The following is a 14542-nucleotide window of genomic DNA, read 5'->3' as shown; positions in this document are numbered from 1 at the left end:
AAGTTTAAATGTCTGTTGTCGAGATGGCTGATGATTCTGAGGACTAATTGGACTAAAAGCCTCTTGAGGGCAGGGGCAGTCTTCAGCTTGTGTTTGTTCTTCTCAAAGCCCCTGACAGTGCTGGGCATGAATGAGCCTTGGATTTTGTGTGCGTGCTGATAAGGCCCTTGTTTACCTAAATGGAGTTTGTAGTCGTGGGGGGGCTTTATGGAGGTACTCAGAGCCATTTCCCTGACAAGAGAGGTGAGAACGAGTGTAACTTTGGCAGACCTGTGAAGAAGGACATCCCAGGGAAGGTACCTCGTTGATTTGAAAGCAGGGGCTTAGATGAAGCAAAAGAACAACTTGTTTGAAGGATGTGGAAGATCTAATAGTTTGATAGATAAAAGAATGAATGTCTCTACAGCGTGGGTCTTGAATTTGTCTTAAAGTGTGGCGAAATCTGCGAACGACCAGAGAGGTGGGGAAGCATGGTCAAAGTACGTAGGGAAGGTGATTCAGGAGCAGCACAGGTATCTAGGGTTGAAGGCGAAAGAGCCGGCTGCAGAAACCTTAGTAAGTGATGAAATGTATTTACTGGAAATGGTTAAGCACCCCGCATGGACAGCACTGTCGGGGAGATACAAAAACTAATCAAGTCAACAAAAGCATAGGGCATAATAAAATATTGTTTCTTTTCACACTAACAGTCAGAGACAGACCACAACTTCTGGTAAGGAGTCCCCAGGTGCCCAAGTGGCAGAGAGCTGTCGAGGTAAAACACAATTACAGAACTGTAACCTTAACCTGGCAGCTAAAAGACATTCTGGGAAAAAGAGCGAAATAATGAGCAAGTGCTTTTAAGAGTGTAGGGCAGGAGTTCCCGCCTGTCCGAACGGCTTTCTGCAGCGGAGGGCTGTCAGCAGGCTGTGGGAGGGGGCCGTCCGCCAGGCGCCCGAGGCCTCCTCGCCTGTCCTCTCCGGCTTCAGAGTTGGCTTTGTTCACGCACCCCTTTATCCACTCACAGTTTTTAAGTGGAAATCTTGCTGAGACAACAGCATTGTACTTTCACATTCTTGGCTGACCAGAGCTCTGCCCAGCCCGTGCTCCCCGCTGGGTCGACGTCAACTCAGAAAGCCAGGACCAGGGTATCCCCTCGGTGTGGGTCCCGAGCCCACCCAGGGCCAGACTTTTTCTTTCATCAATATCTGGCGGATGAAATAGGTAACTTACTCATTAAAAGTATGTATGTTGTTAGGCTGAAATGAGGAATCCAAAAGATCTTTGAAATTCAGATAAGATTTTAAAGTCACCCTAATAAATTAGAGAGTTGTTTTTGAAGGAAACCATTCCTTCCAAGTTGATCTAATTTTCCGTGGGCAGCCGAGAAGTGGCTTAAGAATGGAATTTCCACAAGCAAATTGTTCAGATAGGCATTCATTGTAGTAGAGTCCTAATGATGTAATAAGGAAAGAATACATCCCACAAAAACCATATGCTGGGGCTTTTATTGTTTTCCCTTCCTATAAACAACTTGACAAGCACTGTGATCTAATATCATGCTATTGGTAATAATTTTTTTAAAGATTTTATTTATTTATTTATTTTTAGAGAGGGAAGGGAGGGAGAAAGAGAGAGAGAAACATCAATGTGCGGTTGCTAGGGGTCATGGCCTGCAACCCAGGCATGTGCCCTGACTGGAAATCGAACCTGCGACACTTTGGTTCGCAGCCTGCGCTCAATCCACTGAGCTAGGCCAGCCAGGGCTATTGGTAATAATTTAGAGACTAAGCAATCTACAGTAAGGTTTTCTAAAAGTGCCGCAGGTAGTTGAGACACTGCACCGCACACCAGCGATCAAGAGCACAGGCTCCAGAGCCACCCCGCCCCCGTTCAGATCCTCCCTCCGCCATGATTTGGTCGTGACCTCAGGTGTTGTGCTTTAGTTCCTGCCCTGCCTCAGTGTCTCCATCTGAGAGAATAAAGGTAATCACAGTGTCTTACCCATCGGTGGTTGTGGGGTTCGAGTGAATGAGTCCACGGGAGGCACTCAGTGAGCATCGCTACTGCTGTTGTTGAAGACACTCCCCGCTCCTGACTCCACGACTGAGTTACAGATGAGCCCGTGCCACGGCTGCAGATACCGTGAACACGCCTGCCCCGTGTAACAACTGATAGTGTCACTCCTTCCCTCTCTGGGAATAGTCTCCCCGACGCCAGGTGTAACAAAGATTAGTTCTCACACACTCTACACGTCTAAGTATTAAACTGCGTGGGGCTGACCCACGACCAACCAATATTTCCTGAAAGCCCAGTCCATACACAGGTGCTCAAAATACAGTGGTAAACAAACCACAGACTTCGTAGTCAGGTCGTGGACGTAATGCAGATTGATGGAAGATGCTCGTTTTCTTTTTGGAGGAGGTGGTGGTGGGGATGTCGGGGGTTGTGGGACTTCGAATCTGCTCAAACCGTTTAATGGGTTTTTCTTCTAGTGACACTCTCAGAGTGGTCTCTGGGTGTGTGAAACACCTCCCTTTTCCGTTTGCTTTGTTAATAGTAACAAAAATACTACAGACTCACTTTAGAAAGTTGAGTCAGTGGTATAATAGGTTATATTTTTCTTTTAACATTTTCCTACTTTATAATTTTTTTACATTAAACATCGTTTTCTCTGAAAATCAGGAAAAATTAAACTGGAAGAATTGGAGAAGTATAGAAAAGTACAAGTAGGCAGGAAAAAAGTTCCCCAGAATTCCACTTTTCTTAACAGTTTGATATATTTCCTTCCGATATTTTGTTTTATTATATTTAGATGAGGCCATGCTGTGTGTATGTATAAATAATTTTATCTTGCTTTATAGGGTTATTGCTAGGATAAAATAATGTATTTAAAGCTCTAAACACAATGTCTGATAGACTTATATAAATATTTAATAATTGTTACCTATTATAATTATCCTGCCCTTCTTTTTTTACCTCTTATAAGCTAAGCACTTTTCTATGTAATTGGAAAGTCTTCATAAGCATTCTCTTTTAATGACAGCACAGCGTCGTATAATTATGGATGTACCATTGTTTACTTTTCATTTGTCTTATATTTGAACATTTCTACAATATTTGTCCTACTCTAAATATTTCCCTAAATATTTAAAAGTGTAGACCCATCTTTGCATTTCTGATTAATTCCTTGGAATAGATTTCTAGAAAGGGAATTATTTAGTCAAAGTGAACATTTTTAAAGATCTTTAATAAACATATTGCCAGATTGCTTTCTAGAAATTTTGCTTGACTTTATCCTTTTACTCTTTCCTGAGAGTGAGTTAACAGCCTGTCTCAGAAAACCCCCTCCAGCCCTGGCCAGTGTGGCTCAGCTGGTTGGAGCATCATCCTGTAAAGCAAAAGGCCGAAGGTTCAATTTCCTGTCTGGGCACATACCTAGGTTGTAGGTTCGGTCCCTGGTTGAGGCACATACAGAAGGCAACCAATTGATGTTTCTCTCTCCCTCCCTCTCTCTCTCTCTCTCCGCCCCACCCCCTTCTTCTCTCTCTAGATGTTTCTTTCTCTCTCTGTCTCTCTCTCCCCCTTCCTCTCTCTCTGGAATCAATGGGTATGTCCTTGGGTGATGATTTAAAAAAAAAGAAGAAAAAATCCTCCTCAGCCTTAAGGATTACCTTTTTTCATTTTTTAAAAGATTTTATTTATTTTTAGAGAGAAGAGAAGGAGGAATAAAGAAAGGGAGAGAAACATCAATCGGTTGCCTCTCACACGTGCCCCGAATGGGGACTGAACCCGAAACCCAGGCTCATGTCCTGGTCAGGAGTTAAACCAGCGACCTTTCGCTTTGTGGGGCAGCACCCACCCAACTGAGCCACACTGGCCAGAGCTAGGATTACCTTTTAAAAAATTATGTGTTAACGGGAAAGTGGACTGCAATTTTAACAAATTTCTTTGCTTTTTTTTTTTTACAAATAAGACACTTTTATGTTATTATTTGTATTGTTTTATTGAAGGTGTATTTTCACTTTGCTCATTTATCTAATTGAAATCTTAATAATTGTCTTAATGAATTTGTGTAAAGACTATTAATTGTTACTTCCTCATATTTATTGAAATAAATCCCCAAATTTTGTTTTCTTTCTACCTCATTTTAATATTTCAAGTTAACTAGTCTTTTCCTTTGTAGTTTTTCTATGGCTTTTGAGCTTAGACCATCCGCTGTGTCCATAGATCCATGTTTTTTGTCCTAATTTATGTGAGTCAGCATTTACATTGAGCTCCTTAACACCCCGGAAATGTATTTGTCTCTGTGGGGTGCGGGGATCTTCCTTTGCTGAGGTACAGGCGTAGAACACCTGGTGACATGTTCAGGTTTTTCAGTAGGTTTTGCATATTAAAGAAGATCAGCCAAACTGGTCTGATGAGTTGTGTCAATTCTGCCGCTTTGTAATTTCCGCCTGCACACCTGGAAGCATTGTTCTCGGCTCTGCCTTACTGGAGCTGTGAAGACTTTTTTTAAGCAGAAGTCATTTTTGGTGCGTTACATCTTCCTTTTTTTTTTTTTTTTTTTTTAAATCCTCACCCAAGGACATATTTATTGATTTTAGAGAGAGAGAGGCAGAGAAAGAGAGAGAAGCATTGATGGGAGAGAAACATCAATTTGTTGCCGTTCCTACGTGCCCCAACCAGGGATCAAACCCACAAGCTTTTGATTTATGGGGCAACACTCCAGCCAGCTGAGTCCCCCTGCCAGGGTGCGGGTTGCATCTCCTGACTGCATCTGAGCTGCGGCTTTCACAGTGAATTGTGGGTCTAGTGGTAGACATTAAGGATCCCCTTTATGTTTTCTTTTTTTTTTTTCTTTTCCTTTCCTTTCCTTCCCCTTCCTTTTCTCTTCTGTTTTTGTTTGTTTGTTTGTTTGTTTTGGGGGTGGGTGGGTTTGGCTTTAAAACAACAGAAAGTCATTGTTTCATGGTTCTGAAGGCCATAGGTCAGAGGTCACACTGGTGGCAGGGTTGGCCACTGCTGGAGGCTCTGAGGGAGAATCTGCTCCCTGCCCCTTCCAAGCGCCTGGCGGTTGCCGGCAGTCCTTGGTACTCCTTGGCTTGTGGGAGCATCACTTCAGTCTTTGCCTCCTTCATCTTCATTTTGCTGCCTTTATTCCGCGCACGACTCTGTGTCTCTTGTTCTAAGGACACCAGTCATTGAATCAGGGCCTGCACACTCCAGTACGACTACATATTGACTCATTATGTCTGAAAAATTCTCTTTCCAAAAGGGATCACATTCTGATGTTGCTAGTGCCCCTGAATTTTGGAGGAATGCTATTCAACCCAGTATAGGAAAGAATCAAAGTCTGACTCTTTATTAGACAGACTTGAAGCAGTCCTCTGTCCTGTCTCACACCTCCTGACTTCAGACGTCCCTGAGCATTCGTTCCTGAGTCCTTCTGGGCCTGGTTCTGCTTGCTGTGGTCTCTCCAGTCCTGCAGGCTCAGCTTCCACTTTCTCTGTTCTGCCCAGGGAGGGACCTTTCTCGGCCGACATACAGTCATCCTGGGCATAGACTCTGGGGCCAGACCATCTGGGTTTAAACCCTGGCTCTGTGGCTGTGTTACCTCACACAAGTGACCTAACCTCTCTGTGCCTCAGTTTGCTCATTGGTAAAAGGGGGTTGATAATAAGAGTACCTACTGCACACAGTTATTTTGAGGAGTGAGGGGAATGCTTAGGATGGTGTCTGGGATGAAGAATTTGTGATGTCTCTTGGCCACTTTACTTCTAGGTTCAAACGTGTAGGGGCAGTTTTTCCTCTGCTTGCCTTTGTCCCTGTGTGTTTTCAGAGGCCACTTTCATCTTGGACTGCAAACACACCCATTTTCTTCTCAAAATTCGCCAGAAGTTCAGAAGGGGTATGATATGTGGGGCAGTTATGATTAGTTTATAGCGTACATTACTGTCTGGTTTTGGACATTAGAAAAGAGGCTTTGATATGTGTGCTGGACCATAATACGTGAGCGTGATGTTTCCCGAGAGTTAGAGATGATTATGAGAGACTTTTTTGTGGTATCAGATCAAACAAAATGTGACAAGTCATGAAATTTTATCACATGGATCCATGGATCAGAGTTCTGAAATGTTGTTTTGTCATTTTTCCTCTGAGAATGTCAGAAAGAAATCGAATGAATGCAGTGTCTTCGAGACTGATATATACTAGGTAACCGCATTAGGTTGGTTGGTTTGTTATTTTTTGGTTCATAAGGTTTTTAACTGTCTTTCGTTGTGCAGTGAAGATTTTTAAAGTTTACTCAGAGAACTTAAAATGTGAGAGGCATAGGTCAAAGAAAAGCAAAGCTTATAAAACCGGATTCCAAAGAAAGAAACAAGACTTTAATACAACAAGACCAAAGATAGACAAAGCTGGGGAGCTCCTATAGTTTTAGTCAAAATCCAGCACCCTGGTCCTCTTACCCCATGTTCGTGTTCTGTTCATGGCGGAGGGGTGGGTGCCTGGGGCAAACAGAGTGCACCCCACAGCAGAGCACCAGGCCCTCTGGGCCAGACTGTGAGGCTCTTGGGCGGACGGGATTCCAGCCTCCTTGTCGTGACCAGAGGGCAGTCAGACGTACACGGGCAATTTCTCCCCGGGCACTTGCACGTGACCCTGAAAGGCCAGTTGTTCACATCTGTCTGTGTTATGTGGCAGACCTGTTTCTCATCCCACTCGGTGGTGTTTCAGGATGGAGACCCCCCCCCCCTCACCCCGTAGAAGCCATTCATCGGCTCTCCCAGGACCTCCACGGCACTGGGTTGGTTCCCTGCCGCTCTGCCCGGTCCAGCCGGGTCACACTGGGCATAAGGTCCCAGCCCTCGGTGGTGCACATGGCCACGTCCTCATCATTGAGCCTGAGAAACTGCACCTGGGGCCTTTCAGAGTCTTTTACTATTGACTTGACTGTACTTTTGCCTCTTCCATGTGGTGTGATGGCTGAGGACTCGTCGTTTTGTCCATGAAGTTCACATTTCTGAGTAAAAGTGAGAGAGTCCCCTCAGAAATTTCAGCCCGATCCTTGGGGATTCGTCCCTCTTACGGGCAGTTCTGGTCTTGTAGTTGCTCTCGAATTCCTCTTGGAGGTCTTCTCGTTCCCAAGAAAACAAGGTTTTCTGTGCCCTCCACCAAGGAGGAACGGCAGGAGAGGGCAGCGAATGCCAGTGAAAGGGCGGCCTGTAACGCTTCCCTAGACGCCGCGCCAGGGACAAGCAGGGGTATGTGGACAGTCGGCAGAAAGAAAGGCCTTCTGTGTTACAGCTGGTCCCTCTGATCAGCCAGGTGAGAAGCAGGTGGGGCGGAGTCAGGCAGGTCTTTAAAGGGGCCGTTGTGTGGCAGTCTCCAGGGGCTTCTCGGTGATTCCGTTGTTACCAAACTGTTGCAGCAAAAGTGCAATGCTCCATGAAACTTAATATTTCTAATGGCTGTATTTTTGGCCAAAAAAACACGTGTTTGCAAGGAAACCTAGACAGCGTAGCAAGGTGGCCCTGGACTTGGGGGACAGGTTACCAGATGGGGACTGTGTAAAGCATGGCGGGGTTCAGAGAGCAGTGACCTGCATTAGTTTTGAAAGCAGTATGGACGTGTCCTTATCTCACGTTGGGAGGGGGTTGCGAATAATAATAATGCATTAGGGAAGCAAAGTCCATTCTGTTTCCAGGGCCAGCATGTTTGTGGTGCCCTCAAGTGCGAAAAGCTATAAGGCTAGATTTGCTTCTTTCATAGGAATTGTCTCCGTGTTCCATTTGGATAATTGATTTAGAAGAACTAGTGGCAAAAGTGTACATTTAGGACTAAAATTAATGCGGTTTTTGAGTTGATGTTCACTTCTGTTATTAATCACCCTAAAACAATTGATCGATTATTATTCAGCAAAGCCAGGAGTGTTAATAGACTTGGAAGTTTAGGGGCAGAACCGGGTATCTGTTTGGAAGGCTGGTAGTATAAGATAAACAATGTGGATTTGCAATCCCTCCAGCCCGTGAACACCAGGCACGCTTCCCTTCTGAAGGCCCGGCTTGGGGACTTGCCCTGCAAAGGGAGGGCGTGTGACAGTGGGCGCGGTGCTATGGCTTAAAGACCAAGGGACCTAACTCTGTGCCCTGCAAATGGCTTGCTATCTTTGGTCGTCTCCATTAAATGGGAAATTATAAAGGTATTTCCCTACCCAGAAATGAAATTGGCTTTTAAAAAAAGCACCTAGACAGACAGGTGTAGATATACATAGGTTGATCCATTCATCCCTCTTAACCTTTTTTCTGGGTTCCCTGGCTCCACCTGAAAAATTTCCCCTGAGACTTTACTAGAATGCACTATGAAATCTGTGAAACAATGAAGGCTTTGGTCCCTCAGTATTTACCAAGACTTGCTAAGTATAACCACTACAGAAACGTTTTACATAACTAACTCTTAAAGATAAGGAGAAACCAGCAGGTAGTTCTCAGAACACCTAAATGGGAGAGAAGGGTTTTCCTGCTTTACTTTTCTGGTTTTGATGGATAAATTCCTCTGAAGAGTTCTTGTTCGCTTTAGGAGAGGAGGTACGAGATTTATCAGGAGAAACCGGCAATGGTCATGTGAACCTGGTGGGGAGGGGGCTGATGAGTGCCTGCAAGGCCAAAGCATAGATTCCTTTCGGTAAGTTCGGATTCATTCACTCATTCCAGACACAAGAGGGAGAAATAGACCTTGAGTCCAGAAAACCAGCAGTTAAAGCCAAGTTATCAAAAAAAACCGCTTACCTTCAAATTTAAATTTGGATTAGGCTGGAAAAGGAAGCATTGTAACTGGAGCATAGGTATAAAATGTGGTTCATTGTTCCCCCGCGGGGGGCTGTTAAGAGTCTAGTAAAGGATTAATGAAGGAATTTAGTATTTAACAGTTTGCTTTGGTAAAAAGTATGCAAGCTGAGTCTGAGGGAAGGCAGCAAGCGCCAACCAAGTCTCAGGTGCTGTCGTGACCTGTGTGGCGCAGCACGAACACCACCCTCCCAGTAGCCCCGTAAACACCTGACATGCAGAGAAGCTAACGAAGTGGCAGAGCTCGGACGGTCATGCGCTCAAACGACAAAGTGAGAGGCCCAGCGTTCCATCCCACGGTGGCCTGTGTGTGACTGCGGAGCGCTCCTCCTGGCTCATCTGGCTTCACTGGGGGAACCCTTCCTGAGGACTTACCTTAGGCTGGAAGTACCGATTGGTTTCTTCCTGCCCTCTCTCCCGTGGGTCCCACTGTGCTTCTCAGGCACGATGGTTGGTTCTCTGGCCCTCATCATTCTTCATTTGCTTTCCCCTAGTCACACTGGTGATTATTAATATAACATAAATGTCTTTTTTTTTTTTAGTCCTCCTCGCCCTCTGGCCAACATGAATGACACCATGGTGAGCCACATGTCCTCCGGAGCACCCACGCCCACCAAGAGGTACGTGTCACGGCTCGCACCTCAGTCGCCGTGCAGGTTTGGGGGCAGGCCTCTCTGGCTGGGAAGCAGCGCGTTCCACAGGGCAGAAAGGACTAGCTTGCTTTCGCCTCCTTTGACTCTCTTTTAATATTATTTTCACTTTTTACTTATTTATTTTCCCACTTACTCCTAAATATAGCAGCTGAAGGAGTCTGTTTTGAGTGGTGCCTTGAGGTGGAAAACTGCGTTTGCGACAAGCAGCGAACATGGTGTCAAAACAGATTAGGCATGTTTGAGGTCTTTTCTGAACATTAAAAACATTTTGATAATCATGCATTTCAACACCCTTGCATTTGAGTTCTTTGAGTGTCAAAGATGGGTTCTGTGTCCTGATGAGACTGCGTAAAGTAACTCTTGACATTCTCCTAGGTCACTCCGTAGACGAGTCATAAACATGGAAGTTGAAAAGCACAAGCCCCTCTCTTAGCCGTACGAGCAGTTTCCCTTGCGGGCCTTTGAGGAACTAGAACTGTGTGTCTGCTTTCCCTTTATTTAATTTACTTTGCTCCAGAATTCTCTTAGGCAGAACTTAAAAGAACTATATAACATGGCTTACTTTCGATTTGATTTAAGCTGCCCCCTGACCAGAGCAATGCAGAAACTCCCTCGGGGGCACAGCCATTAAAGAATTCTTTCTAACAGTCACCGCTCGGAAAGGAAATGAGAAGAAAAGCATTTCAGCCCACTCCCCAAGTCCTTCCCACGGGAAATCACTTCGTGGCACAGTGTGCCGATGGCTTTGGATTAACTCAGCTGTGGAAATATCATCTGGTTGCTAATACTTTGACTTAATATAGAACATACAGCAGGTCCTCAGATAGCGTGGCCTCATTCAGTGTCATTGCATTATGCTGCTGGTAAGATGCCCTCGGAACTGGTCTCGTTTGTATCCACCCACTAGCCTGTGGTGAAATGGGTTTCCTTACACATCATTTTGCCGCAGTTCCAAGAACCTACCCACAGCACTGAGGGAGTACTGACTATACAATGCTAAGATCAACTCCGTTAGTTGCCATTGGCTAAAACTCCCAGAGCATGTTTCCCAAACTTGACTGGTGCAAACAGCCACCTGGGCCACTTCTGAAAGATACAACCAGCTGTGACCACGTCATACCCAGTGGATCCTGAGATCTCCTGAGAAGCTACATGTTCAACAAGAATTCCAGGTGATTCTTATCATCAGGCAAGCTTGGAAAATAGCCTTAGGAAGAAGCTAAGTAGTAAGCTGTGGCGGGCTGCCCTGGAATAGAGGACTTGGGGACTCCATAAATCAGAGCGACCCAGCAGCACGGTGCAGCCCACGTGGGGACTCCAGACCTGACCCGGTGAGAGCGCGCACCCACCACCATGTTGAAACACTGCAGGCAGGGGGATGCCACGCAGCATCTTGTGGGTGGGGATGAGTGGTCCTGTGTGCTACGGCGTAGACTTTTCATTGTTTTACATTCTCAACATATTTATTTACTTATTTTTCTCTTTTTTAAATTGAGTGTATTGGGGGTGACATTGGTTAATAAAACCATACGGTTTCATGTGTACGGCTCTGTGATGTGTCATCTGCACACTGCATCATGCTGGAGCAGCGATTTTTGACCAGCATGCTGCAAGGGGTTTTAAGACATGCAGTAGCTGACTATGCAGTCGGGGACACTGACCTCTTTTCCCTTAGATTGTCAAACAAAAAGTTGACAAGAAGGCTGTGGACATTTCATGTAACTATGGCAATACCAAGAACCCTCCGTATAAAACTTTTTGCTTTGTGCATTTGTATCAACTCTTAACTTCAGGTATTAAAATTTAACTTTAAAAAGCACAAACCCAGTTAGGCAAGATGCAAACATTATAATGAACACTACTATACTGTGCCCTTAGAAATGTACGGGGCTAGATCTCATGTTATGTGTTCTCACGCAAGTAGAAAAGGGGGGAAGGCACAAACCCACAAAGGCAGAAGCAGAACAGGAAGGGCAGATGTGTCCGTGGGTCACAAGGGCAGCTGAACTGCCCCAGGATGCCCTGCGTCTCCTGCTTCCTCCGTCTCCCTGCCCTTGTACTGCGGGAGAGCGACTTCTCATTACTGCCGACCCTTCAGACACGCATCCAGCGCCTGTCACTCAACATGCCGTGCTTCTCCCACGGATGAGAAAGCTCCAAGGGTTGTATGACTGCCCATCCTTGTATGTGTGCGGTGAGTTACACCGCTAAGAACAGCAGAGAGCGATCCTGGGAAGGAAAAGTAATGCAGGTTGTTGGCAGACCACTGTTTTGCCGCCCAGCACACAAATGTGTGCAAAAGTGTGCACATGCCCACACGAACAAGCCCTCACACACGTCCCATACACACTGACATTTCCAGAGTTTTCCTTCGTCACACGGTACAGCCCTCTGTACACAACTGCAAATGCACACACGCCTTTCCCAGGAGTTCACCCACCTCCCGCCAGCAGCACAGGGCCCCAGATGACTCGGTTATGTTCATCTGTCCAGGTGAGGGCCAGGGAGGCCCCTAATTCTGAATAGTCACCGATTGCTAAGAATCTTAAGAAAAGGCAGGATGTTATCAGTTGGAATTTTTTTATGTTACTTTAACACCAACTTCACAAGAAGGAAAAGCCGTTTTTAAAGGCCAGAAGATCTCACCATAAAAATACTATTTCTGACCAAATTAGGAGAGGTAATAGTATTGAAAAGGCTTTCTGCTTGGGCGCCAGGTAAAGAGTTGATCCTGTCACCTGCAGACCACGGTGAAGCGACGAAAGCCACAGGCTGCTGTGTTTTCAGACTGAGAACAGGGGGGATGTTGGGGAAACCGGGAAAGGAGGCAAAATGGAATCGGTTAAGCCGGAAGCTGTCCATTTCTGGAGTCATGCCACTGATTGTCATCCTTCCTGTGGAATGAGAAAAACAGAATTTGGTTGAAAAGCACAGTAATGAAGGTTTCAGCATGGTCATGGAACAACTAGGTCGTGTGAATTCATGAGAATCTCTCCATGGCAACACAGGGATTTTTTTCTCCCCTCCAATATTTTTTTGAAAGACAAGAAAGCAGAGTAATTGAAAATTAACACATAACTCGCATGGAACGGCAGGGTCCTCGCTGCTGGCCGGGCTGCTGGCCGGGCTCCAGAGTCCGTCCTGTAGCCTGGGCAGACCTCCAGCTTTTAACTGCTCCCGGGTTGGGATTAAAGTCCATTTCCATTGGTGCATTTAAGGTGAACCCCTCCGCAGTTCTCACTCAGGTTAATACAATCAACAACAAGGCACGTGCATAATTATAATTTACGTATACAGTAATATATAGGTATTCTGTCAAAGAGGGGAAGTTTAAATTCAAAAAGCAAATCTGGAAATCAGGTACAATTTTGAATGTGAGTGGGAAATACGTGGGCACTTAATTTCTTCAGCTACCGTGGGCTGCTGGGATAATGCTTTCCCTTCTGGCTCAGACCCCTAATTACCTGGCAAACAACGCAGGTTCTGAACAGCCGTCTTCAGTGAAGCCGGCGGAGCGCAGCGGACTGTTGCTCCTGCAGTGCATGCCTCACCTCTGTTCTGCCGTCCCCAGTCGGGTCTCCGCTTCCCGTCACTCCGCCAAAGCCGTTCCTGTCCCGGAGGCTGCCGGTGGAGGCCAGTGACTGCCTCAGCGCGAATCCAGGGGTGAAGTCTCAGGGCTTCTCTCATTTGATCCGTCAGCGGCAGTTGACACAGAAGCTCACTTTCTTCTACTTGAAACACTTTCTGCCCTTGCCTCTAGGTAGTGTGCCCTTCTGGTTTTCCTCTTATCCCTCCTCGGCTTCCCTTGCTGGCTTTTTCGTGCTTCTTTGAACTCTAGACGTTAGTGTACCAGAGGGACCACTTCTCACTCTCGTCTGTACTCACTCACTGCGGGAATCCCATCTAGCGTCACAGCTTTTGCACTGTCTACATGCTGGCGACTTCCAGACTTATTTTCCTGCCCCGACCCTTTCCCTTGTACTCTCCTCCCAGTCAGTGTTTTCGCTTGGCTGTTTCACGCATATCTCACAATCGGTGTGTTTCAAGCCGAGTACTGTATCTTTCCCCACCGAACCTGCTTCTCCCGTGTCTTCCCCTGTCTCAGTTAATGGCAGTTCTCCTAGTTGCTAAGTCAGAATCTTTGATCCTCGTCCCATCTAATCTGTCAGATTATTAGACCAGCATCATCCAAAAACACCATCCAAATACGTTCAAGATCTTGCTATTTCTAACCACTTCTGCCACTACTGTTTTCCGAGCCTCTTTTGTCTCTCACCTGGAATGATGCAGCAGCCTTCTAATTAGCTGCTGCTTCCCCTGCGCTCTGGCACTTCCTCTGACAATGAGCCTCTTACAATAGATGCTGCATCGTAGCTCACCTCTGCTCCAAGTCCTCCAATAACTATATGCCTTAGAGTGAAAACTAAAGCCCTTGCAGTGGCCTGCCTCCCAGGTTATACAGCTCTACTTCTCAAGATCTGCCTCGAAGAAGCAGTTTTATTTTAACTCCTAGTTTGAAGTGGATCAGTACTTTACAAAAGTATGATACAAATGAGTTCCTATAAAGAGATCTTTCACTCTGGTCGTGATGAAGGAACTGGCATCAGATTAGCTCTTCCACTATAAACTTTTTGCTAGAAAACCAGTCTGTGTATAACAACTGTTTTCAGAAATCAGAAGGTTGATACGGCAGGGCTGATCTCTGAGGGACGAGAAACACAGGAGGAGATTGCTGTGATTGTCCAGGCTTCCTGCTGGGAGGCATGTGCCCAGCTCCAGGGCAGGGTATAAGCAGAGCAAGGCAGGGTTGCTGGGAATACGGAGACAGAGGCTGCAGTCTGGGAGGCAGGAGTTTATGGAGCAGATGACCAGAGCGTTAGCAAGTGTGCAGAGAAAGAGCTCCAGAAATCCGCATAGTGGACTCCTGAGTCTTCGGCTGAAAACTGAGCTATATTTCCATAGAATGAGATCTCACAAGACCAGTAAAGAACAATTTACCTGGGAAATTACAGCCCCTGAGGAATTCGAAAGTGGAATAAGTACCTGGGATTATGCGGTTGTTGA

The 14542-nt window shown here is 45.9% G+C and overlaps 1 protein-coding gene across 6 annotated transcripts in view; it reads left to right on the top strand.

The window, feature by feature from the left end:
• The window catches only part of DTNB (dystrobrevin beta), a 172816-nt gene that overhangs the window by 106627 nt on the left and 51647 nt on the right, over positions 1 to 14542 (top strand). For all 6 annotated transcript variants that reach the window (XM_028516745.2, XM_028516744.2, XM_028516741.2 and 3 more), the window contains one exon: positions 9368 to 9445. In XM_028516745.2, the coding sequence (XP_028372546.2) occupies positions 9368 to 9445 (78 nt within the window). The remainder of the gene's footprint in view (positions 1 to 9367; positions 9446 to 14542) is intronic.

Source organism: Phyllostomus discolor, chromosome 6 (genome assembly GCF_004126475.2).
Source record: "Phyllostomus discolor isolate MPI-MPIP mPhyDis1 chromosome 6, mPhyDis1.pri.v3, whole genome shotgun sequence".
NCBI classification, from domain to species: domain Eukaryota; kingdom Metazoa; phylum Chordata; class Mammalia; order Chiroptera; family Phyllostomidae; genus Phyllostomus; species Phyllostomus discolor.
Note: the sequence above shows the minus strand (reverse complement) of the source record. Positions and strands in the feature narration are given on the sequence as shown.